Consider the following 26,726-nt stretch of genomic DNA (forward strand, 5'->3'; position numbering starts at 1 on the left):
AACAGAGACAGCACAGGAAACCTGCCTATGGTGAATTCACCCCCACACTGTTCCGGGCACTGTACGTGCATTACCTTGTGTGATTACCAACTCTTGAGCTGTGCCCTTCCCCACCACTAGACCCAGTTTATGGTTGGCAAAAGAGAAGATCTGAGAGGTTGAGCTACTTGTAGAAGACTCCACAGCTGGTCCGTGGCTGAGGAGGGATCTGCCCCAGGTCAGATTGCCTGGAAATCCCACGCCTGTCTTCTGTACCATGCTACTTCTGAAAGGAGAGACAGGAGAGAAAAAGAAGCAGATACTAATGGCTCCACACACGTGATGTACAGTGTCTGTCCTGGCTATCTCGCATGTTCAGTTCTTACAGTAATCCTTCCAGGTAGATCTTACTATACTGCTTCACAAAGGAGACCGCGATGGCCGGGAGAAGTGGGGTATATTATACAGTCGGTTGTGATTGAAACCCACATATGCCTGACTCTAAAGCCCCGGGGTTCTTCCGCCAGAGTCTTCCACCATAGACGGTGTCTACGCAGGGTGACACAGCTCTTCCCATCACTTCATCCGCCCAATCACGCTCTGGAAACAAAGACAGGGACATAAGAGCAGGAACAGGGGGCTGGAGAGATGGCTCAATGGTTAAGAGCATTGACTGCTCTTCCAAAGGACCCGGGTTCATTTCCCAGCACCCAAATGGCAGCTCACAACTGTCTGTAACTCCAATTCCAGGGGACCCTCACACAGACATACACACAGACCACCAATACACATAAAATAAAAATAAATAAATTATTTAAAAAAAAAGAGTAGGAACAGGAGCACACAGAGTGGGTGCTGGTCTCAGCCTGCTGTGGCTAATGGGAAGGGGGTAAGGACAGACTCAAACAGCAGCTAGGAAAGGGAGCGTGTGGAGCACACGTGTGCATAGGGTGGAAGATGGCTCTGTGCTAGGACATGTGTCTTCTCTCCCTCCTTACTGGGCTTCCTCTACTTCCTTTACTGGCCCCATCCATCTACTCTATTGCCCCTGAAGGCACCACACCCTACAGATGCACAGGTAAAAGGAGAAGTTTCCAGAGAAAGCACCCAGAAGCAGGTACCTTTGATTTAAACTAATTAAGTCCCCAGTGGCCCAGAAAAGCTCTCATTCCACAACACAGACTCCATCCAGCATCCTGCTGTTCCCAGGGTGGCTACCTTCCTCTTGTTCTGAAAGCTCTATAGATGTTGTAATGACTTAGTTTGTTCATTTTTGCCTGGTGTCTTAGTTAGGGTTTCTACTGCAGTGAAGAGACACTATGACCACGGCAACTCTTACAATGGAAAACATTTAATTGGCGTGGCTTACATTTTCAGAGGGTTAGTCCATTATCATCATGGTGGTACATGGTGGTGTGCAGGCAGATATGGTGCTGGAGAAGTAGCCGAGTGTCCTGCATCTTATCTTGCAGGCAACAGGAAGTGGTCTGTCCCACTTAAGCATATAAATGAGACCTCAAAGTCCACCTCCACAGGGACACACTTCCTCCAACAAGACCACACCTCCTAATAGTGCCACTCCCTTTGGGGGCCATTTTCTTTCAAACCACCACACCTAGAGAGGAGCCAATTTGCTTTTGTTGTTGCTTTTGTTTGTTTTTGTGTGGCAGGGTGGGGGATGGGGGGTGCCATCTCCCTATGGAGCTATTGCTGGCCTGGAACTTACTATGTAGACCAAGCTGGCCATGTCACAGAGATCCACCTGTCTTCCCCTAAATGCTGCCTGGTGTGTGTGTGTGTGTGTGTGTGTGTGTGTGTGTGTGTGTGTGTGTGTTGGATGAATACCAGTTTTTGTTCACTACACATGCTCGAGGAAGCATTTTGAAATAACAGAGCATGGGGAAGTAAGGAGTAGTACACACACGTTAGTGTAAAAGTTCTCCAGCAGAAGTGTCCTTCCTTCCTTTCTGCTGGGTGCCGGCTGCTTGCTGTTGAAATGGGCAAGTTCATGAAACCTGGGAGTGTGGTGCTGGTCCTGGCTGGATGCTACTCCGGACGCAAAGCTGTCATCATGAGGAACATTGATGATGGCACCTCAGACCATCCTGACAGCCATGCCCTGGTGGCCAGGATTGACCACTACCCCTGAAAAGTGACAGCTGCCATGGGCATGAAGAAAATCACCAAGAGATCAAAGATCAAGTACTTTGTCAAACTTTATAACTACAGTCACCTCCTGCCCACAAGGCACTCTGTGGATAACCCCTTAGACAAAACTGGTTTCAACAAGGATGTCTTTAGAGACCCAGCTCTGAAACGTGAGGCCAGGCAGCAGGCCAGGGTCAAGTTTGAGGGACGATACAAGACAGGGAAGGACAAGTGGTTTTTCCAGAAGCTTCACTTTTAGGGATGTTTCTGTTTCCATCATTTAAAAAACTTTAAAAAAAAAAAAAAAAAAAAAGAGTTCTCATACTTGTGCACACATGTGTGGAGGCCAGAGAAGGATGCCAGGTGTCTTCTTCTAGCACTCTCCACCCTATTTCCTTGAGACAGGGTCTCTGGATGAGTCATAATTGCACCAATTTGGCTAAGGTGGCTGGTCATATAGCTTTTGGGAGCCATCTGTATCTCCCTGCTGAGCCGATGCTGGAGTTACAGGTACACGCAGCCATACCCAGCCTTTTATATATGTGTACTGGAAACTCAAACTCAGGTCCTCATGCTTATAGAACAAGTGCTCTTATACACAGCTATAATAAAACACCATGACCAGAAGCAACTTGGGAAGGAAAGAGTTTATTTCACATCCTGATCATCATGAAGGGAGTCAGCAGGAACTCAAGGCAGGAACCTGGAGGCAGGAACTGAAGCAGAAGCCATGGAGGAAGATGCTTGCTCCTCATGGCTTATTCATCCTGCTTTCTTATAGTACCCAGAACCACCAGCTTGGGGATGGCCCCACCCACAATGGGCTGGGCCCTCCCACATCAATCAGTAGTCAAGAAAATGTCCCCAAAGACTTGCCTACAGGCCAACCTGATGGGGCCATTTTCTCAAATGAGGTTCCCTCTTCGCAGATGACTCTAGTCTGTGTCAAGTTGACAAAAAAACTAGCCAGCATACCCCCTGAGCTATCTCCCCAGCCACAAGAAGGTATTTCTAAGTTAAGTGATTCAAAACTGAATCCCCATTCTCTTGCAGAAGGCAAAAGGTCTCAACCCAGTGTTCTATCTTATTCTGTGTTTCCTTCAATACATACCCAGCAGTAACTTGTTATTCCTTGCTATTTATTAAATCCTTCATTCACTAAAATGGATTTATTTATTTGCTCATTTACCAGCTACCAAGTTATAGGTTGTCTTGGTTGCTTAGGAAACATGGTTATGGATGAGGAAAAAATAGACACTGTCCTTTTCCTTGTGGAATTTAGAGCCTGGTGAGCAGAAGGAAATTAATCTATTAATCACATGCAAGAATTGCATAATTTAAACCATGATAATTGCTTGGATGAAAGAGTACATAATGCTTTGAGAGCAAATAACAGACAGGCCTGATCTGATTGGAAAAAAAAATGTTTAGATTGAGATCTAAAGAATGGGGCAGAAGTCGGGGCTTGCAGACACACTGGCTCTGCATTTCGGAAAGGTCTATGGATAGAATATGGAGAACAGGCTGAGCATGGTAGCAGTGGGAGAAAGTGTGCACTCTAAGGAATTTGGGGATAGAAGACAGGAGGCTGTTACAGGATGCCAGGAAAAGGGAGATGTGTTGGTCCAGGGCAGAGGCTATGAAGAGTAGACCAAACCCAGAGCTATCCCAGTTGACAGCATCCCTGACAGCCTGGGTGACCTGAGGAAAGCAGAAGCAGGTGCCAACCCTGACTCGTGGTTTGGGGTCTGGAGATGGCCGGTGATGCCATTCACTGAACTTGACATTTGCTATGTGCACAGCACAGTGCAGCATTTCATCCTATGAGGAGCAGTCCACAAGAAGAGTACTGGTTCTACTCCTTCCTGGTGTCCATAGCCAAAGAAAGCCATCTTCTACAATCTCTCATACAAACTCCACGCAATCCTATAGGTCATTCAGATGTCATAGTGCTCCCTTGACTGTGCTCCAAACACCGGCTATAGTGAGTCACACCAAGAAAATGTTGCATACACACACCCTCATTCTAGATTCAGTTGTATAGAAGCAGACTTTCTCTCCTACACAAACAAAGGTCCACTCTGATCCACACATGGCCCCATCTCCGCCACACCTTGTGTGTGGACCTAAGGAACCAATTTGGCCTTTCCAACCTTGCATACTCTAAGGTCAGAAATATCTATCTCCCCCATCCTACATGGTAGACTTCTATGATTTATACACTTTAAAGAGAACTACTGAAAGTCCTGTGGAGGCCAAGGATGAAATTCCATGTACCTCAAGTATATGCAAGGCCCTGGGTTCAACTTCCTGCACCACAAAGACTTTAAAATAAATGAATATGGCCAGTGAGATGGCTCAGCAGGTAAAGACACTTACTGCCCAAAGATGCAAGGCTGATGATTTGAGTTCAGTCCCCAGAACCAACATAAAGGTGGAAGGCAAGAACCATCTCCACAAAGCCATCCTTTGATTTCTACATGCACATCCTACATTCATACATACACTAGCCTCTGGCTAGCTAGCTATCTCTCCTTACACACAATAATAAATAATAATAATAAATAAATAAAAGCCCAACAGCAGAAAGCGTGAGTATACTGGTTCCTGGAGGGATGAAAGGGGGATCTGTGGTTGGTATGTAAAATGAATAAAAAAAATATTAAATAAAAAAATAAAAATAGAAGAGAGAAAGGAGAGATGCACTCAGTTCAGGGAGAGGAATGTTTTCCTTGACAAGGCCCCATAGTCTTATCCATCTATCCATCCATCCATCTATCCATACATCCATACATCCATTCAATAACTATTTAGAAACAGTCAGTTTGGGAGTAGGCACGGCTTTGAATACTGAGAATATAGAAATGAAAAGGAGAGCCTCCTGCGATTGGGGACTACCTAACATACATGAGGTTCTGGGTTTTATCTTCACCATCAAATAAACCATGAGTGGGAATGTCACATGCCTGTAATCCCAGCACTTGAAAGGTGAGGTAGGATGATGCTGGGAATATGAATATTAAAAACCAAGATAGCACTCACAGACAGAAATGGCTATGTAAACAGATAAGTGTCCTGGGTCAAGACACATACCTTAAGATTGGGTAGGTGCTTGAATTCGATGGGAGGACTACGAGGAGAAAGACTCGACCATGAGTGCAAGAAGTTCACAGAACAAACAAAGCTTGTTGGGAGCATGGGATAAATCCACTGAACCTGTGACATCTCAGGGATCATGAACAAAAGAAGTTGCTGAGGACCAGGAACCTTTTCAAGGATCAAAAGGAACACTGACAAATATGATCTTCTCCTTCTGCCACTCTCTAAGTAGTTTCCTGTCGGGACAGAGAATCTTCATCACAGAAAATCAAATATTCTTGCATTGGAAATTGATACAGCTTGTTTGTATGTGTATTCCATCAAAAGCCCATTTCAGTAAAACCAGCAGCCTCACCACCATCCACACAGGCTATCTTTCTATTTCTGCCTCTGTTTACCTGAAATGAACAAACACTATCTAGTCCACACCAATAAATCAAATGTCCACAAATTCTAAGCTGAGCAACCCTGGGGATAATCAACATTTTTTCTCCTTTTCCCAGTAATTATGCACATGATAATCAAGGGACAAAGAAATTATCAAGCTATTCAAGAATATCCAAAAGCCTATCCTTGGTGTTTACTTGAAAATATTAAGTACCTGTGTGGCAAATCATAGATGTGGCTGAGCAATTTCTCTTGCAGTACCAAGCAATGCTTATAAACGCCAGCACCCTGTGGGACCATTCCTGACTGGTGGCGGAACAGAATTTGATGTTTCTAAAATTACGTATGTTAATTATATCTAACAAAGTTGTTTATCAATAAAATGTGCAATCATGTCTGAACTCCGCCATCTTTTCCTGTCATTCAGGATAACCAGGTATTAGCTTGAATAAGCTTGGCAAACTTTTTCTCTAAAAGCCTGCAAATAAACATTTAGATTTTCTTCCTATAGTGTCTCTGCTGCAACTATTCAGCTCCATCACAATGGAGCAAAAATCAGCCCTAGATATCCTGTACGTGAAGGAGCAGGTCTGAGGGTCTCAATCAAACTCTACTGATAGACAACACAAAGTTTGAGTTTCATATCATCACACATCATGAAATCTAATTGTTGCTTGAATTCTTTAAACCACTGAACTAGTGAAGAAAACGAATCCAGGTTGTGAGCCATAAAGAGGGAGTGGGTGTATTTAGCCTGTGGGTCATAATTCACTGAGCCCTGATTTTGCTTGATGTGGTTGGTAGGTGTTAGAATAGTTGAAAGAAAATAAAGTTTACCTTCTCACAATCCTTAATCTTAGCAGCCAGGCAAGATCTTTAACCTCAACAGTTCTCTCTCTTCCTTTCCCTTCAAAAAATAAAGATAATCACAGAACCCATGCTAAGAATAAAATGAGGGGTAAGGATAGATAATAAGGATAATATGTAGCGAACACAGAAGTTCTGGCAGAATCCAGATGAACTGAATTCAGGAAAAAAACAAGCATTCACTCAATACCATCTTTCTCTCACTTCCTTTACAGTTGCCTTACCACATCCGGCTTTGCTTATTTTTCTTTCTTTTCATTTGCTCTTCCCATATTGGAACTGATAGTGAAGCATGAGAAGGAAGGGAAATGGCTCCTCTTCCCATTCCCTTGTGGTGTAAACCCTCCAGCCTGACCCTTCTCTTTGTGGTGTGAACCATCTAGCCTGACCCTTCCCCTTATGGTGTGAACCCTCCAGCCCGACCCTTCTCCTTGTGGTGTAAACCCTCCAGCCCGACCCTTCTCCTTGTGGTGTGAACCCTCCAGCCTGACCCTTCTCTTTGTGGTGTGAACCATCTAGCCTGACCCTTCCCCTTATGGTGTGAACCCTCCAGCCCGACCCTTCCCCTTGTGGTGTGAACCCTCCAGCCCGACCCTTCTCCTTGTGGTGTAAACCCTCCAGCCCGACCCTTCCCCTTATGGTGTGAACCCTCCAGCCCGACCCTTCCCCTTGTGGTGTGAACCCTCCAGCCCGACCCTTCTCCTTGTGGTGTGAACCCTCCAGCCTGACCCTTCCCCTTGTGGTGTGAACCCTCCAGCCCGACCCTTCCCCTTGTGGTGTGAACCCTCCAGCCCGACCCTTCCCCTTGTGGTGTGAACCCTCCAGCCTGACCCTTCCCCTTGTGGTGTGAACCCTCCAGCCCGACCCTTCTCCTTGTGGTGTGAACCCTCCAGCCCGACCCTTCCCCTTGTGGTGTGAACCCTCCAGCCCGACCCTTCTCCTTGTGGTGTGAACCCTCCAGCCTGACCCTTCCCCTTGTGGTGTGAACCCTCCAGCCCGACCCTTCCCCTTGTGGTGTGAACCCTCCAGCCCGACCCTTCTCCTTGTGGTGTGAACCCTCCAGCCTGACCCTTCTCTTTGTGGTGTAAACCCTCCAGCCTGACCTTTCCCCTTGTGGTGTGAACCCTCCAGCCCGACCCTTCCCCTTGTGGTGTGAACCCTCCAGCCTGACCCTTCCCCTTGTGGTGTGAACCCTTCAGCCTGACCCTTCCCCTTGTGTTATGAACCCTCCAGTCTGACCCTTCTCCTTGTGGTGTGAACCCTCCAGTCCGACCCTTCCCCTTGTGGTGTGAACCCTCCAGTCCGACCCTTCTCCTTGTGGTGTGAACCCTCCAGCCTGACCCTTCTCCTCCCAATACAGCTGACCTAAGCTAGCTTCTTGAGGCCTTGGGAGTCAGAAATTATTAATATCAAGGAGAGACTAATGAAGCCACAGTTGATTCTCCAAGCTGGATGCCATCTCTTTGTGAAGGTGTCCCACAAGAGACAAAGATCTCTGGAGGGGATTTAGAGTGGCAATTATATTCATCTCTTCTCTCTTAGAAGAACCACCACCTATTAACCTCCTCCCACGAGTGCCCCAAGGTTTATTAATCACAAACTTCACAGCTCACAGCACCTTCCCCAAGCTCAGCTGCCCCGCAGGCTGACTGTGGGCAGGCAGCACACCTCCCCATCATGAGAAGAAAAGTGAGCAATGGGACCCAGGAAGAAATGAGGAGACCTGGGCTTCCTGGGAACTGAGAAATGGGCTCTGAGGGAGTCTTCAGAACTACCCAGCTGAGTTCTCTCCAACTTTGAAAATATCCAGACACTACTGAAAAGAAGGGTTTTTTTTTTTTCCCCCAAACTTTAAAGATGACGCATGCTGTAGCTTAATGCATCCTGAGGAACAGGACCTGGACTTCTCATAGTAAATACTGGATGCCAGAGCTTTAACACGTCCAAAGAAGTCTATTCCCATTAGCTGATATGCCAAAGCTGGCCGGTGCCATCAGAAGGAGCTGACACACTGTGCAGAGACGATGGAGATTGGTATTCAGGAGCCAGTGCCCAAACTTCTGCTTTCTGCCTTGAACCGTCCCCTCTCCGGGCCTCATTCTCCAAGTCCCTAAAGCTAGGGGAAGCTGTGTTAGGGATCCAGTGAGATGTGCTGAGACAGCACCCATGCAGCTGCTGTGTTTCTTCCCACAAGCCAGTTCTGGTTTTTGCAGCACTGAGGGCTGAACCCAGAGCCCTGCACATGCTAAGTAAGTCCCTACCACTGAGCTACAAACACAGCCCAGTTCTGACCATTTGTGGTTCTCGGTAAACATTTCTAGCACTCACACATATATGTTTAGAACCTACTTCAGGAGGAAAACAATGGCCATTCATTGTTCATGGTTTGCTAGGGCTGTCTCTAGAAAACATTAGACTAAGAGGCTTAAACACGAGAATTTTCTTTCCTCACAGTTCTGGATGGTGGGAGTCAGTCAAGGTGACAGCAGGATTGATCTCTTCCCAGGTCTCCTCTCATGGCTGTGTCTCACAAGATCATCTCTCTGCCTGTGTGTCCGTGTCCAAATCTTTTCTTATATAGTGACAGTCATTAGCACCCGCCCACACACTATCTCACTTAATTATCTTTTTAAAGATCTGATGTTCAAACACATTCACCTTCCAGAGTTCTAGGGAATAAGACTTTGCCCCTCTTTTTTCTTCAGTCCAGTGCTGGACTCCCTCCTCTTGGTGAGAACTGGTGGGACTTAGAGTCCAGAATAAACAGGGAGTAAGGGACATTCCACAAGTCAGGTCCTAGCACACACATATATAAGTCTTTATTTCTGTCCTCACCTCACTGAGTCATAGTGGACCGACTGTGCCCCACCTCCAAATTCACATGCTGAAGTCCTAAACCCCAGGGTGGTACATTAAGAGAGGGAGTCTCTGCGAGTGCTATGGGTGGAGCTGTCACAAATGAGATTAGTGTCCTTAAAGGACACTTTAAAGGGGTGCAGGGACTGTAGCTCAGTGGTAGGGTGCTTGTCTAACACAGGAGACTCTGGGTTTCTCTCTAGCACAACTATTTTTTTTTTATTGAAAATGGATTCTTTTCTCATATAATATATCCTGGTTATAGTTTCCCCACCCTCTACTCCTCCTACTTCCTCTGTACCTCTCCTCCCCTCAGGATCCACTCCCTTTCTGCCTCTCATTAGAAAAGAGGTCTCCAAAAGAAAACAACCAAACACGACAAAATAAAATAGAATAAGATGAAACAAAAATTTTCATATTGAAGTTGGACACGGCAACCCAACAGGAGGAAAAGAGTTCCAAGAGCATGCATGCACAAGAGTCAGAGGCCCACTCGTTCTCAAAGTCAGAAGTCCCTTAAAAATACTAAGCTAATAGCTATATTACTTATGCAGAGGACCAGGTGCAGACCCATGCAGGCCCTTTGCTTGCTACTTCAGTCTCTGGGAGCTCATATGCGCCTTGCTTAGTTCATTCAGAGGGCCTTGTTCTCCTGGTGTCCTCCATCCCCTCTGACTCTTACACTCTTTCCAACTCCTTTTCCATGGGATTCCCTGAGAGGAGGGATTTGATGGAGACCTCCAATGTAGACTCTTTCCGCCTAATGTCTGGCTGTGAGTCTCTGCATCTATTCCCATCTGCTGCCAGAGGAAGCCTCTCTGATGATGACTGGATAAGGCATTAATCTATGAGTACAGCAGAACATCATTAGGAATCATTTCACTGGTCTCTAGGCTATCTAGTCTCTGGTTCTTGGTTACCCAAGCAGCGCTGGGTATGGACTCCTTCTCATGGAGTGTGCCTTAAGTCAAATCAGACATTGGTTAGTTACTCCCATAAGTTCTGTGCCACCATTGTCCTAGCATTATTTTTCAGGTAGGACAGATTGTAAGTCAAAGGTTTTGTGGCTGGGTTGGTGTCCATATTTCTCCATCAGTAGCCTGCACAGAACCTTCCTGCACCACAGACTAGAACAGTGGTGAAGGCTCCATGTAGGCACCAATTTGACTTCTCTGTGTTCAATGAGTTGTGTGGATATTGTCTGCAGCAATCCCCTGCCCTATGCACAAACCTGTCAGTTTGCAGAGAGCAACCCTCTGTCCTAGCATCAGCCTGGGTTGTTTGGGGATCTCCACAGCCAACAACTCAATTGCATGCAACCCAGTCCCTCTATTGGAAGCCTTGCTTGTCTACAAGAGATGGCCAGTTAAGACTCTATATCTCCCATTACCAGGAGTTCTCGTTAGGATCACCTTCATAGATTCCAGGAAGTTTCCACGGCACTGTCTCCACAGCACTCCCCAGAAGCCCCCAATTCCAGCTGTCTCTTCCAGAACTCACTCCAACCCAACCCCACACACCTGATCCTTCCCACTGCTGTCCTCACCCACCCCAAGTCCACTGTAAAACTTCTTCTATTTCCCCTTTCTAGGGAGATCCACACATTCTCACTGGACTACCTCCTCCTCTTTACCTAATCTCTCTGGGTCTACAGATTGTAGCTTGGTTATCACTTACTTAATGACTAATATCTACTTACAAGTGAATACATAACCTATTTGTCTTTCTGGGTCTGGGTTACCTCACTTGGGGTTTTTTAAAGGGAGATATTTAATTCCAGTGCTGGGGGGGAGGGGCTGAAACAAAAAGATTGCCTCAAACACAAGGCCAGCCTGAGCTACAGAGTAACTCTTTGTCTCTGTCTCTGTCTCTGTCTGTCTGTCTGTGTGAAAGGGAGAGAGACAGAGACAGAGACAGAGAGAGAACTTGCCAGTTCTTTCTACTATGAGAGAATACAAAAAGTCAGCTGTCTGCTACCCAGAGGATGCTGAATTTGCACCCTGACCTCAGACAGTCTTCAGAACCAGGCAAAACAAATGTCTGTTGAATAGTCAACCAGTCTACAAGGTTTGCTTGCTTGCTTGCTTGCTCACTTGTTGGGGTTCTGGATGTTAAACCTAGGGCCTTGTGCATATTAGGTAGTAGACATAGACATAGAGCCTGTCTTCTTTTTCACATTTACCAAGTTAGATTTTATCATAATCCTTTCTTTGGTCTGTTGATGTCCTGTCTCTCTGAAGTAAATCTGCAATTCTTTAAGAGAAAAGCCATGCCATTGACACTGTCTTAGCACACACCAGTCTGCATTCGACTAGCTCAAGTGTTCATCATCTCTCTGCTGGATGCAGGCCTCACTTTGTATTCAGAAGTCGTCTCAAATCTGGCATGTAAAATGCAGAAGGAATGAAGGCATAGGTGAGCAAGTCAATGAGATAACAAGCTTCCTGAAGTGCTGGACTCTCTTTATCTTAGGTTTTTCTCCTTCCTCTGGCTCTCACACTCCAACAAAGGACAATTCTGAAGGGCCTTCCCAGCTCCAGCTTCCCCAGAGCTGGCTGAGATTTTCATTAAGCTCCATCAGCTAGTTCCTTCCCCAGGTGCGGATCCCCAGCACACTCATAGAGCTGCGCACTAATCTCCATCCCAGAGCCTGCTTCAGGAACCCGCAAGAGACATACATTTTGGACATTCTTTTTGTTGCTGTTTTTGTTTTTTCAAGACAGGATTTCTCTGTGTAGCTCTGGCTGTCCTGGAACTCACTCTGTAGACCAGTCTGGCCTTGAACTCACAGAGATCCACCTACCTCTGCCTCCTGAGTGTTGGGATTAAAGGCATGCACCACCACCACCTAGCTCATTTTGGACATTCTTAACACCCCTAATATAGACCCTAGCATTTCTACTTACTCCTACTGCGACCTTGACAAAAACTGCTCAACTTCTCAGCAGCCTCATCTGCAGTAATACTTAACTGACTGTGCTGTGGGAGATAAATGAAATGTCACCTGAAACACAGCACAGTATAGAATGTATTCATTAGTAAATGCTCAATAAAAGTTTATTTATATGATCATCAACTGTACATGACCCAAAGATTATGGAAAGACCTTGGGGTACACTGAGGCCTTTAAATGAACTACCTGGCTCCAAGAGAAGCAAGTAGATGTCTATGATGGCAGGCAGGCGTGCACCACACACAAGTGTGGATAGACCTATGGACATAGAGTGGAGATATGCAAAGTGTGAACACTGCAGTGACTATGTGGGAGGTCCTTGTCGTTGGTGAAATTTCAAAAGGAAATCTAGGAACTAGATACTTCTCCAGCCCTCAAGGATGTTCCAGGTACCAAAGAGGAACTAGAATTTAATCAGCAACTAAAGAAAAGGGCACATTTTCCCAACAGCACAAGTGATGTTGTCCTAGAGGGATGCAGCTCTAATGCTGTCTGAGCTTGGGAGGGAGGTACTGCTATTCTGTCTGGGACACTGGGGACCCAAGCATGGACATACAGAGAGGCATGCTTTGAGGACATTTAACTGGGTTTAGTCTCATCTCTTAGAGGCCACAACCAAAAGATGACTTTTGTCTTTAAAGCATTGTTAAAGGTGTTGGCCTTTGCCAGCACTAGTCTCATACGAGGGTCTGTGGAAAGGGTTGAGGGTTGTCTTCTAGGAAAACTCAGAAGCGAGAACCTGGGGGAAAAAACTGAAAAGAAGAAAATATTTCAGAAATAGAAACTAAGCTAGGATGAACACCTTTCTTAGGAGAAATAAAAGGTAAAAATCAGGGTGAGAGACAAACAAAAAGAAATGCATCAAGAGGTCAAAAGACACAACAGAAACTAATAAACAGTGAAGCCAAAAAGACAGTGTCCACATGAATGGAATCCCTCAGGAAAGCCAGGGCTGGGGATGTGGCCCAGTGGGAGTGGTTGCCTACCCCGGACAAGGACCTCAGTCCAAGTTTTAGCACCACAAAGAGAAACCAAAACAAGGGAACAGAACAGTAGTAATTCAAGAGAATTTCCCTGCTGTAAGACACGTGTAAAATGAAAAACATGGGGGTAAAATGGGGACTTACACGGAAGGAAGGGAGTCGGCCAGGTAGGAGGGCATAAGAGAGCATAAGAGGTGACCACAGTCACGACACATTCTATACACGTGTGACATTGTCAAAGAAAACTTCCCTGAAGTTAAAAAAGATTTGAAAATTTCGTATTAAAAGGAAAGACCTATATTTAAGACTATTGATCCACAAGGACCAAGAGACAAATCAGTGGTCCCAATTCTTCAAGGTTCCTTATCAGATATTTACATTACAATTCATAACAGTTATAGGAGAATTACAGTTATGAAGTATCGATGAAATAGTTTTTTGGTTGGGGTCATCACAACATGAGGAACTGTATAAAGGGTTGTAGCATTAGGAAGGTTGAGGACCACTGAAATGAATGGTGGCATATTCCTGTAATCCCAGCACTTGGGAGGTAGAGACAAGAGAATCAGAAGTTCAAGGTCATCAACAATAAATAGTGAATTTGAGGCTATCCTGTGCTACATGAAACCCAGTCTCAAAAACAAAGAAAAAAAATGCCACTTCTTTTTCAAATGGGGAGATTACACTATAGTATCTTAGGATATTCATTTGGATTTTTTAAAAACTGGTTTTTGTTTGGTTGATTAGTTGGGTAGATGAGTGAGTAGTTTTTGTCTCGTTATTTTATTTTGTTATTTTTAGAAAATCTTACACTATAGTCCAGGTTATCCCTGAGCTTACAACAATTCTCCTGCCTCAACCTCCCAAGTGCTGGGATTATAAGCATGAGCCACCACATCTGGCTTCCAGAAACTCTGAAAAGCAAACAAGTCAGGAGAGTGATCCCTTACAGAGAAAGAAAAGGGATTGTATATGCTCAATGCATAATATATACTTGTATGAAAATGTTCTTATGTGACATGGCACCATGTACAATAAATACATCTGATGAAATTCTTTTTTAAAAGGCACTGGACTGGGACAGGGTCTGTGGCCAGTTTTGAGGGTGAGTAACAAAGCCAGTTCCTCAGTTTGGGTTCTCATCTCGGGACAACCCAGTAACCTATACAATTGCCAAGTGTTGGGTTTTGTATCTATTTCATTCTTTTCAATATAAAATGGTAAAATGTGCTTAAGTAATGCTATGACACATTGCGATACTTCACAGAGTTGATGAACTGGTGAGTGTTTATGTCAGCCAGTTTAGCCATATCTATCTACATTTCAAATTATACCCAGTCCATATGTCACACAGGTTAAAGAACAGATAAAATAGGAAATGTGACTATGGATGGATAAGGATGAAGGACTCTAGAAACATGGTATTTAAAACTGTTCTTTCAAAGGCTACCTATCAACTCTTGCCTAGCATACGCAAAGCCCAACGTTCAATCCCCATCATCTCAAAATAAATAGATAAAGTCAGGCTGGCAAAGCATTTACCAACGATCAGGGGACCATATTATGCAAGGCCCTTCACATCTCAGTGAGCTCCTTATAAATATGAGATTATTATCATCATATCAGATGTAGTGAGTGAGACCCAGAAGTATACTCACAGTCACCCAGCCAATCAGACAAAAGAGTCCTTCACTTCAGAAATTAATATTCCAGAGAAAAGAGAGTAAGAAACTAGCAACTATCTGCCATGCATTGGACAGCAAAGAGAATGAAACTCGGTGGTTTTGTTGAACAAAATGGACTATTCTTGGTAACATATGAAAGCAAGAAACACAGGGGCCATGCATGAGAAGTTATCTTTTGTATTGGGTTCAATGGTGCAAAACCTTATTAATATCTTTTCAATACTATTATATACATTATAAAACCTTTTGTAAAATTAAATCATCCTTCAGTTTTCAAATGCATAAACATATGACTGGTTTTCATGCAAGTTGATGGGATTCAAAGTTAATTCCACTCAATAGACAACTAAGTTAACTTCCAGTTGAAGACTGGGCACAGCACAAACACAATCCACCAGGTTTGTGATGCCTGAGTGGCCCTCCTGAGCCTGGCTGGCAGGCCTGTTCATGTCCTGGCCTCACAGCAACAGGCAGAGGGCTTCTGTAGACTAAGACCACGTAGAATTCTGACAAAAGGAGCTGCAGCTGGAAGGAGAAAGAATTCACAAACATGAAAGGCAGGCAGGCAGTTCCCCAAGGGAAATATCCTTCATTTCAGAGCCCGCAGAGAGAGGGGGAAAGGATCGCTGGACTCAGGGGCCACCTGGGGTCCTGACTGCCATTTGCTAGCTTTGTGACCTCAGATCAAGTCATTTAACATTTCTGGAATCCGTACTTCCCAGGGGTATAAAAGGGTTAATAGCATCTACTCCCTCCCACTCCCAAGGCTGCAATAAGGATTGGAAGAACAACTAATAATAGCTGACAGACACCAAACTCTTGCTGTGTGCAAGTCAGTGGGCTGTATGCTTTAGATGGTACCTCTGAACCCTCCACCACCCTGCTGAAGTAGCCTCTATTGTTCTCCCACTCTCCAGGGGGAAAAACTGGGCTTGCAGGGATTAAATGACTTTCCCAAGTCCATTATCTCCAGATTCTGTGTCCTTAGCTCTGGTATGCCTTCTGGAGGTCATCTCTAGAATAACCCTATCTATATGCTAAAAATGACACACACGGTAGGTACCAACTGGTACCTGGAGGACCGTTCTCCCATAGGCAAAGTAAATGGGATGCTTCAAGAACACCTCCAAGGACTGAGAAATGCAGACCCATAGATAAAGGTCTGTATTAGTCAGGGTTCTCTACAGGACCAGAACTGACAGACTGTGTGTGTCTGTGTGACTCTGTGTGTGTGTGTGTGTGTGTGTGTGTGTGTGTGTGTGTGTGTGTTTATATAGAGAATGTGTGCCTGGTAGTCTAACAATAGATGTCTCATTTTAGAGGGGCCAAGAATCTGGTAGGTGCTCAGTCTACAAGGCTGGGTGTCTTAACACTCACTCCCATTCTGGTGCTGAAGGTCTGAAGAATTCCTGGAAGCTGCTGGTCTGCAGTCTATGTGAGAAACCTGAAGAAGCTGCTTCTAATATCAAAGAAATAATATCACAAAAGCAGGATATATGAACTTGTCAGCAAGAGTTAAGGCAAGCAGGCAAAAAACAAAGTTTCTTTCTCTCTGCTTATGAGATTAAGTCATCATAGGCTACTGTTGAGACGCAGTGTTGTACTTGGTTGGGTTTTGTTGGTAGTGATGGTTTTTATTTGTTTTAGGGTTGCTGTTTTTTTTATAGATAATGGTGAGAGTTCTTATAATTAAACATCTGAAAAACTGCTTTTGGAAATATATGGCATTTTTGAGGGCCAAGCTCAACCATCTTGCTTGAGGAGTCTTTCAGAAGCCCTCAAGCCCAGTAAGCTCCCTTGCTCCATGTTGTCAAAGGGTTCTGCCCATCACCATTCCCCATACTCATCCAACTCATACCTCGTCCAGCAGGATCCTTCCTCCCACAAGTGCTTGGGATCATGCATGGAAAACACAGTCCTGGCAGAAAAGATGCTCAGTAGATGTTCACTGGGTGGACAGGTGGGTGGATGGATGGTCTGAAAATCCAAACGAGAGCACAAAATGGAAGATACTGCCCCAAAGAAAACACAAGCATGTTTAAAAATAACAGCAAACAACCTCAATGGAATTTCTGGGAATTTGGTTTTACTATGCCAAACCCATATAAGCTTTCTAAAAAAGAGACAGGTCCAACAATGAGGGAATTTTATTGCTGCCTGAATGTCAATAAGAAAAGGCATTTACCAGCTGCTGGCTGACTCAGAGTTTTATAGTTTATTTTCAACTTATCTTCTATTTTTAAAACTGACTTGAGTTTTGCTTCTGGCTACCTACAGTCCATCTCTTCTTAGGCCTCAACATTCCTCCTTAAGCTCTTCTCTACACCTTAACCCCTAACCTAGCCCCAATCCCAAGTACTCCTGCCTGCTGTCTGTATAAATCACACCTCAGAGACTGCACCTGCTGCAACACTCAAATCACATCTCCAAGAAGATAGCTCTCACATCTGGAAGTAGAACGAAACTCCCATGTCAGCCAAGAGTCTTGATTCTAGATTTAGAAAATGTGGCCTTAGTCCTTACCCTATTATCTATATGTTTTAAAAAAATCAATTTTTGAGCTCATAAAATTACATATTTAACATATGGACCAAGTCTAGTGCTAAGTGCTTGAAAAGCAAAGTTGAATAAAATTCTAGCAAAAGAGAACTATATTAAGGGGGTTAAGATTGTGCTTCCCTAGCAAGGGCAAGGTCCTGGGTTTGGTCCTCAGCTCTGCGGGGGAAAAAAGGCAGAGGTAAATATGTTAAAACTACAATATTAACATGGGGAGATAGGTTCCTGCTTTCCATAAGGAACCAGTATAAACTTCTTTATTTTTATTTTAATTATGTGGTGGGGGGTTGAGATGCCCTTGGAGGCCATGGTACTGGGTTATGAGAGGCTAGCTACAGGTGGTTGGAACTGAATTTTGGTCCTTTGTGAGAGCAGTAGGTGTTCTTCATCACTGAGCCATCTATTCAATCCTGGATATAAACTTCTTACAGACAACATGAGTCATATCTTTTGTCCTTTTCTCAGTAGAATCAAAATCACAGCTCAGACAAACTACAACACTACATACCACTTTCATTTTTTCAATTATGAACAATAATATCTAGTGGTAATCAGTAAGTACAATAAAAGATAGGGATACTATACAGTAGATACCCATCTAGCTTATCATTTTAACAAAATGATGTGTGTGAGGAGTTCCTACTGAGTCTTTCTGGATGGGTATTTAAAAGACAAGAAAAAGTCAGAAGAATACTTGAACAACAAAGGCACAGGGAAAAACTCAGCTAGGCTTCTTCTGGGAGATTACAAAGTACCTCAAGACTTGTAGAGAGAGAAAGCTGGATAGGAAAAAACCTAAGTCACGTGGCCTTCTACCACGCTAAGGAGCTGGCCTTCATCTTGCACCTGGCTATGTCATTATAGTGATGGCAGCTAACATACACTGAGAATGGTCCAGGCATTGGTCTAATGCTTACACAGCACAGAGTTGCTGCAGGGCTTGTGAACTGTGTTTCTTTATGCTCTTTCTAGAGGGAAACTAAAGGCTGTGGAAGAGATGAGCTGTTGACAGATTTTGAGCAAGAGTAATATATATATATATATATATATATATATATATATATATATATATATATATATATATATAAAATGTTCCTAAAAGTCTCCCTATGTAGCTATGTAGCCCAAGTTGACTCCAAGCCATCAATCCTCCTACCTCAGCCTCCTGGGTGTGAGATTACAGGCATGAACCACCATAGCCAGTTTGAGATTTATATTTTTATATTTATATTTTAAAACACATCTCTACACATACTGAGTATTTACTGATGGAATCATTTTGCCTTTGCTTCAAAATAACCAGTTCAATTGATATGAGCTGTTAATTACTGAAGCTGAATGATACATACATGTCCCTTATCTTTTTGTATGTTTCAAGTTTTCTACCATAAACATTTTCTTAAATCTCTGGCTGCAATGTGGAGAGCTGATGGAAGAACGTGAAATAGGAAAAGATGCAATAAGAAACTGTTCAACTTGACAGCAGATGAGAACTGAGAAAGTGGTTATAGATTGGAGAGGATATTTTAAGGAAAAAGGCTTCATAACTAGGTGTGACAGGGAGAGAAAAATCTCAAGTTCAAAGTCAATCTTAATGCTGGGTGGCGGTGGCACATGCTTTAATCCCAGCACTCGGGAGGCAGAGGCAGGTGGATCTCTATGAGTTAGAGGCCAGCCTGGTCTACAAAGCAAGTTCCAGGACAGGCAAGGCTATTACACAGAGAAATTCTGTCTGGGGGGTTGGAAGGGGGGAGTCAGCCTTACTACCTAGCTCAAGTGACTGGGGCAATATAGCTGTTAATATTATAAGAATACAGCGAATTTGAGAGAGGAAGGAAGGGCACAGAAATGTGTTTGGTGTGACTATACATTGTCAGCAGCTGTTTCTTAAGCAAAGCATATTAAATGCAACCCCAGTGGAAATGTATGTTTATAAATTATCTACACAATTTACAGTATGAAGCAAAATACTTCAGCAGAGCACATAAGCTCTAGTACTTCACAGCTCACACTCAGGGATGCACTCCTTGCTCTAAAGACCACTCACTGGTCTGGGGAGACAATGGCTGTAGCTCTGGATGTGCAACTGCTGGAAACCTCCGTCTACTGTCCTATGAAATCAGAGTCTTGCTTTTCTTACAGTACTGAGAATTACCTGAAATCCAATACATATGGATGTCAGTCGGCACAGCTCCAGCTTTCACCCCACATTCTACCTTCTCCCTACACCTGGTCAGCATCCGTTTTCTCCAGTTCAGAGTAACAATGCTTTGTTCGTGTGATGAAGATATGGAGGTGCATTTGAGTTGATGGCAAGTAGCCTCAGAGTTCTTGGGAGGCATGTGCAAGCATTTACACTTGCCTCTATCCTAAGCTGAAGCCACAAGGGGACAGAAATGCATGTCACAGCCCCTGCATCTCATCCATTCATTCTGTGCACCTTGGAGGGGGTTACATATCCTCATCCAAAGCACATTCAACATCCATACACTTTATTTCTAGAAAGGCGCACAACTTTCATCTATAATTTAAGCACAGGACATTTCTTTAAAAGACCAGCCATTCTACACAGCAAATCATTACTTTGCAGCTAATGATGGCTGCCCACAAAGCAGGGACTGAGTGGCAGTCATGCTAGCAATAGCAACTGCAAATACAGACTAGTGTGAAGGAAGTCTTACATGTATCTTCAGTGTTCTTGAACAATTAGCTTGGTTCTGGTGGTACGAAAAAACAATGCGAGCTTGACTCAAATGCCCTAAAGTCCACTGAAGGAAAGAAAATGGTAAAGGCAAGAAACAGGCTCGATAGTAAACCTGTAGAACAAACAGTACCTCTGCCTTGGAGGTTAAAACAGAGGGGTTTTTTTTTTGTTTTTTGTTTTTTGTTTGTTTTTTTAACTCTTAGTAGAGTACAAAATCAATCTAGAGGTCTTAATGAAGTACAGTTAAAATTTAAACTCTGCTTCCATCGTTTTCTCTATACAAATAAATTCCTATACATATTAAAACTCGTGGTACCTGAAAACCATACACAAAATAAGCATATACACAGCTTGGTGTGCATTTCTAAAACAAGCCATAATTTAACTGAACAAAGTGACAGCGAAAAGGCTACAAAATGCCTTGCCTTTCAAGACTGACAATAGTCCACTGCTGCCCCCTGATGGCTAAAGAAAAAAATGACATGAGCCATTCTCAATTCGAAGTTTTAGCTTCTATGAAGTTCTTTGCTAAAAGGGGGTTGGGGAGAAGGCCCACCACAACCAGATAACCGCTCATTTTCACAGAACACATAGTTTGAGAAAGATGATGGAAACCAGACAAGATTCTAGCAAGTTTCTAGAAAGGAACATTTAAAGCTGACTCCACCTGAGCTCCGTAAGTCATTGTCAGTAGAAACCCTAAAATACATCTCAACTGGATGCCGATCCCACATGGAGTCATGTAACTGCTGACTCCATCAGCTGCAAAATACTTGGCAAGAGTAAATGTTTCTGAATGTAGAGTGACCAAAAAAGTAATTCAATGTGTAACAAGTCGAGTGTTTCTGGCAGTGCTGTATCCACTGCATGACACAACTCCGCTGCAGCCTCAGTCTTAACCACACATGCACTGTGCGGAGAGTGCCACCATGCCATCCCATGCAATGGTGCCTGAAACACTGGCTCACCACCAACTGGTGTTTTTACTGTATAGACAAACTTTCTGCTTTTATAGAAATGCAATGGCTTAGTTAAGAAAAACAAAGACCCAATATTTTCCTATTATTTTTCAGTATGGATCAAATTATTTTATTTTTGGACTGTATTTCTTACAATAAGTGTTTTAAAAACTGAATTGCTGACATATTTCAAAAAGAAACCATTAGACAATTTGCATTTTCCTTACGGCTAAGGATGTTGAACATTTCAAAAATGTTTTCAGCCATTTGAATGTCATCTCTTGAAAACTTAGTTCCATGTCCTATTTTTTAATTGGATTTTCTTGACATCTAGCTTGAGTTCTTTGTACTCTAGATATTAACCCTGTCAGATGTATAGCAGGTATATTTTTCCCCATTCAGTAGACTACCCCTTGCTGTACTGAAGCTTTAGTTTCAAGAGGTCCATTTATTGTTGATTATTGGTCTTAATGTCTGCATTGTTGGGGTCCTGTTCAGCAAGTCCTTTCCTTGGCCAATAAGTCCAAATGTATTCCCTGAAGTACCAGCTCTTAAATCCTTGACCTATCTGGAGCTGAGTTTCGTGCCCTTGTTGGTCTTAATGCCTGTGCTGTTGGAGGTCCTGTTCAGACAGTCCTTTCTTGTGCCAATGAATTCCAATGTATTCTCTAGGCCACTGGGTCTTGTGCTGAACTCTTGATACATTTGGAGTTACATTTTGTGCAGGGTGAGAGACAAGATCATTTGTTCTTCTATGTGTAGCTATCCAATTTGACCTTCATCATTAAGAGGCTCTTTTCTCCAATGTGTATTATATTCTAAATGCACTGCATGCTAAATGAACTTCGTATTAAACTGACTCCTAATGACTCACCATCACACCCACAGATTAATGCCTCAACCCACATCCGATAAGCTTCTATTTGTAGTAGATGGTAATTAACAGAGAACACAATTAGTCAAGTAGTCAAGGTACAGAGAACAAGAGAATGCAGAATGCTCCCTCAACAGAATATATATACTATATCCCTTCCTGTTGAGTTTCATCAACCTAAGCAGATCTGTCTGTGAGACCCGGGATTTGAGTACCTCAAAGAATAAGGTGCACTAGCCTAATGCTGTAGATAACTTCAGTTTCAGTGTACTTTTATACATGAATGCATGACTAACAAAGAATGCAGTCATCTTGGGAAGGATGAGTTCAGAAAAACATGAGAAAAACATGTAAATAAATGCCAGTAAGCACATACTAAATATTAATAGAACAGCCCTTTCACAGAACTTTCTCAGGACAGACCAATTTAAACACAATTATCTGGCATGTGCTATGTATTATATCCAGGATAACACAAAAGGCAGAAGGCCATATCCAGATTCATGGTACACTGATCAGATTGGGTTCTATAGCTATGTTCTGACATCTAACAAGAATAAACAGGTCTTAATACAAATTATTTGTCACAGAAGGCATAAAAATCACATCCAAGAACAATCCAGGGAACAACACGCATTTGAGGTAAAAAGACCCTCTGCCTTTTTTCCTGGATCCTCTCTGTTTCCCCAAGGTATTGTTCACCATGCATCATCCCTTTGACCGTGTTCCAACACCTTCTTTCCAAAGCTTGAGGACTATTATAGAACTGGGGACAGAAAATGTAGAGGCAGTGAAAACTATGAAGAGACCATGTCTTCTGAACACAGCAGGACAGCTGCATGTTATGTTATGAACTCAGTAGTTATGACAGCATGCACATCCTCCGTGAAAGCTCAAGGCAGACCAAATGCCAACATAGAGAGAGGAGGTGGGCACCAAATCCCACTCCTAGAGGTGCTATTTGCAACTGAAAGCTACTGGGAGAGGAAGAGTCCATTTTATTAAAAGTGTAGTCTCTGGTAAGTGGAACACATTAGGTGAAAGGAGACACATCCAAGACTACATGAGCAACACAAATTGGACTTGATGGGTTTTGTTTTTGAAAAGAAAAGGAGGACACAAAGTTAGGTGGGTAAGGAAGAGGGATCAATCTGAGTGAGTTGAGAGGTCAACTTGAGGGGCTGGAGAGATGGCTCAGTGGTTAAGAGCATTGACTGCTCTTCCAAAGGTCCTGAGTTCAATTCCCAGCAACCACATGGTGGCTCATAACCACTTGTAATGAGATCTGGTGCCCTCTTCTGGCCTGCAGGGACACATGCAGGCAGAACACTGTATACATAATAAATAAATAAATCTTAAAAAAAAAAAAAAAAGAGAGGTCAACTTGATCAAAATATGTGCAAGTATCTTAAAAACAACTGAAAAAATTGGTTTAATAATAGATGCAGTTTGGTTTATGATTAGGACAGAATTTCTAATAACACCTGAAACAGTCCTAAATATACTTCTACCATTTTCTATATTTATATAAAACAATATCCTCAGCAGTGATTACAAAATTAAATTATCAACCCTGAAGAACAGTGAAATGCACTATGTCTTGCAGTATCAAATATTTAGCCAAGAGTAATTCTTTTTGGAGGGGTAGGGGGATTGAGACTGGGTTGCTCTATTTAACAGCCCTGATTGTCCTGGAACTCTCTCTGGCCTCTAACTCAGAGAGATCAGTGTGCCTCTGCCTCCCCCCACGCATTCAGCACCCACCCCAGAGTGCTGGGATTAAAGTTATGTGCCTGGCTCAAGAGTCAATTATGTAAAAATAACACACAAATTCATCTCTTTAGTATACAAACTTGCTTTTACCCTCAATAAGTGGTAAAACGGTATGTATACCAAATGATTGTTTTAAAATAAATTTATGATTATTATCAGTAAATGCTTGTATACTGATTTTATACACCTACATACATAGGGTTGCACAGATTTCTTGAGTAAACAATTGGTGCTGGAACCAGGTGTGGTGGCATATGCCTTTAATCTCAGCATTCAGGTGGCAGAGGCAGGAGGATCTATCTGAGTTCAAGGCCAGCCTGGTCTACATAGCAAGTTACAGGACAGCCAGCACTACACAGAGAACCTGTCTCAAATAAAACAAACAAAAGAATAGGTGAATGAGTAGTTTTATACAGCCCTGCTCTGAAACCTAGACAGATCTGTGCATGGAGGTTTGGGAGAGGGGGTAAAATATAAATGAAAATAGCCGCCTATATATTTTTTTTAATTACAGACAGATGTTCCCAATTTCTCACATTTAGTTGATTTTTGGTTTTTTTGTTTTTTTGTTTTTCCAAGACAGGGTTTCTCTGTGTAGCTTTGGTGTTTTTTTTGGAACTCGCTCTGCAGCCCAGGTGGCCTCGAACTCACGGAGATCTGCCTGCCTCTGCCTCCCAAGTGCTGGGATTAAAGGTGTACACCACCGCCGCCCAGCCTCACATTTAGTTTTAAAGAAAATGCATCCAAGTTGTGTGTGTGTGTGCACGCACGCAAAATTGGAAAAGAATTATGTACACTTTTTAAACAAAAGTTACACATTTATTAAGACAATGCTGCTAATTTAAGCACAGATTCCACAAGTCATTATCCATATATTATCACACACACTTGGAAATTTCTGGGAAGATGTATTGAGATGGGTTCAATCGGATCTGAAAAAGAATAGAAAAAAATTATACAGCTGATTTCTAACTGCTCATCACAAGCAACATGTACTGCCATTGTATTTTTGAGAGGTAATATAGCTGAAATGCATTCTTTTTCTGCTCAAAATTCTATCTTTGAAAAATCTTTTCTCTAATTAAATCTTATCTGTAGTCTCCTAAACTTTCATAATTCTAAGAGGGTCAGACAGTTAGCTGTGGTTAAAAAAAAAATTAACTGCAAAGCTCAGTCAGGACCACCCCTGTGTCAGGTCCAAGATGTAGCCATACAGGAAACATACTTTGTTTTAAATACTGTCCAGCAAAAATCTATTATCCAGTCATTCTTGAGCTCTATGCAGTAGGGCAAGCCACTTAATAATCACCCAAGTCAAAGATTTTAAGTTCACACAACCTGTAGCTCTGTTGATTCTTCTGTGAAGCTTATTCTGTTTTGTGGGTTACATGCTCAGTAACCACAGTTTTGATGACAATTACTGAATGCATTATTAGAAATGTGTGTGGTGAGATATTGTGTCCCCCAATATATTGTGCACCCCAATAAAGCTTATCTGAGGATCAGAGGAAAAAGCCAGCCACTATAGTAAACATAGAAGTTAGGCAGTGGTTGGTAGCACATGCCTTTAATCCTATCACTAACCAGAGAGGTCTGGAGGTCTGTACAGACAGACAAGAAGTGATGTAGCTGGGCAGAGAGAGAAAATGAGATGGCAGGGACAGAAAGGCATATAATATATGTGTGGGTATACAGGAAGTAGGTCTCTTTGGAAACTGAGGAGTTGGTGAGGTGACGTTGACTGTGACTCAGTCCTATTTCCTGATCTCTCAGCTTTCACCCCAATATCTGGCTCTGGGTTTTATTAATAAGACCATTTAGCAATTCATCTTACAAATGTGACCTCAGAAGAGGAGGCAGACCACTGTGATTGGGGATTAGTAATTTCCAAGGAAGGCTCAGGTCATTTGGCCAGCTCCTGATCTACTTGCACCCAACCCCCCTAAACTGAAGATATAAAGCTGGCCTGAGGCAGAGAAGCAGAGCTAAGTCAATATGATACCTCTACCAAATGACATCAGTGGTACAACCCCAAACCCATGGTATTTAAGAGAATTTTCTTACTTCAAAAAAAACATTTTTAGAAGTCTGAATAATGGTGCAACCTGAAAAACAAAAGACAACTTTTTAATTACCACAGAATAGTTCAATGTGATCATGGAGCAGCACTCAGAAAGATGGTGGTAGGGGATGGGAGGTGATTCCAGTCATTCTCAACAAGCAGACCTATTAAGATCCCTACATGTATAAACTGCTATGATGGCTCCAGAAGACTGACAAAACACCTCATCAGCCACACTAAATAAACATGTTGTCAATCCAAATCACTAGCACAGCCAGGACAGTTTCACTCTAGAGCACTATGTGAAAAATAGAATGGCTTCTGGGGCTTAAAGAACTGTTCAGTTCTTAAAAAAAACCTAAAAAAGTTCTCAAAAAGCTACTCTTTTTAGTTAGTAAAATATGTGCTTGATCCCAAACTAATCTGAAATGAGACTGACAAAATTACCCTGGCATAACTCATTTTCCTTTCAAAGTAGGTAGCAGCTTAACCCACAGTCTGCTATATTCTCATTTCATACCTGTCTTCAAAGCCAATTCCCATCCCTTTTCTCCTTCCTGGAGCATTCCCACAAAAGCATAGGTTCTGTGCAGCACACACAACCACCACAAGGGGAAGGACTGTCCCAGCAGGGCAGACTCCCACTACAAGTTCCAGTTTTCCCTCAACATCCACCTGCCAACCTCTATCTTTCAGCAAAGATGCACATAAATTTTGCTTGCGCCTATTTTAAAGACAAGTATGTTGGGTAAAGAGAAGAAACTTGGCTAGCTGACATAACTTTTTGCTATCTTTGTGGCTCACATCCTTATTTTTAGCTTAGAGCTCCAAGGAAAGAAAC

The 26,726-nt window shown here is 43.0% G+C and overlaps 1 protein-coding gene and 1 pseudogene across 2 annotated transcripts in view; one reads left to right on the forward strand and one right to left on the reverse strand.

The window, feature by feature from the left end:
• The first annotated feature begins 1,975 nt into the window (after positions 1–1,975).
• LOC131916320 (large ribosomal subunit protein eL27-like) lies at positions 1,976–2,386 on the forward strand (annotated as a pseudogene).
• Positions 2,387–24,620: 22,234 nt separating this feature from the next.
• Positions 24,621–26,726, reverse strand: part of Utp18 (UTP18 small subunit processome component) — a 28,970-nt gene continuing 26,864 nt past the window's right edge. The window contains exon 13 of one of the 2 annotated variants that reach the window (XM_059271532.1): positions 24,621–25,928. In XM_059271532.1, coding sequence (XP_059127515.1) covers positions 25,904–25,928 — 25 coding nt within the window. In that variant the 3' untranslated portion in view covers positions 24,621–25,903. The remainder of the gene's footprint in view (positions 25,929–26,726) is intronic. The other variant, XM_059271533.1, reaches the window with a different exon arrangement.

This window comes from Peromyscus eremicus, chromosome 8a, assembly GCF_949786415.1.
Source record: "Peromyscus eremicus chromosome 8a, PerEre_H2_v1, whole genome shotgun sequence".
NCBI lineage: Eukaryota > Metazoa > Chordata > Mammalia > Rodentia > Cricetidae > Peromyscus > Peromyscus eremicus.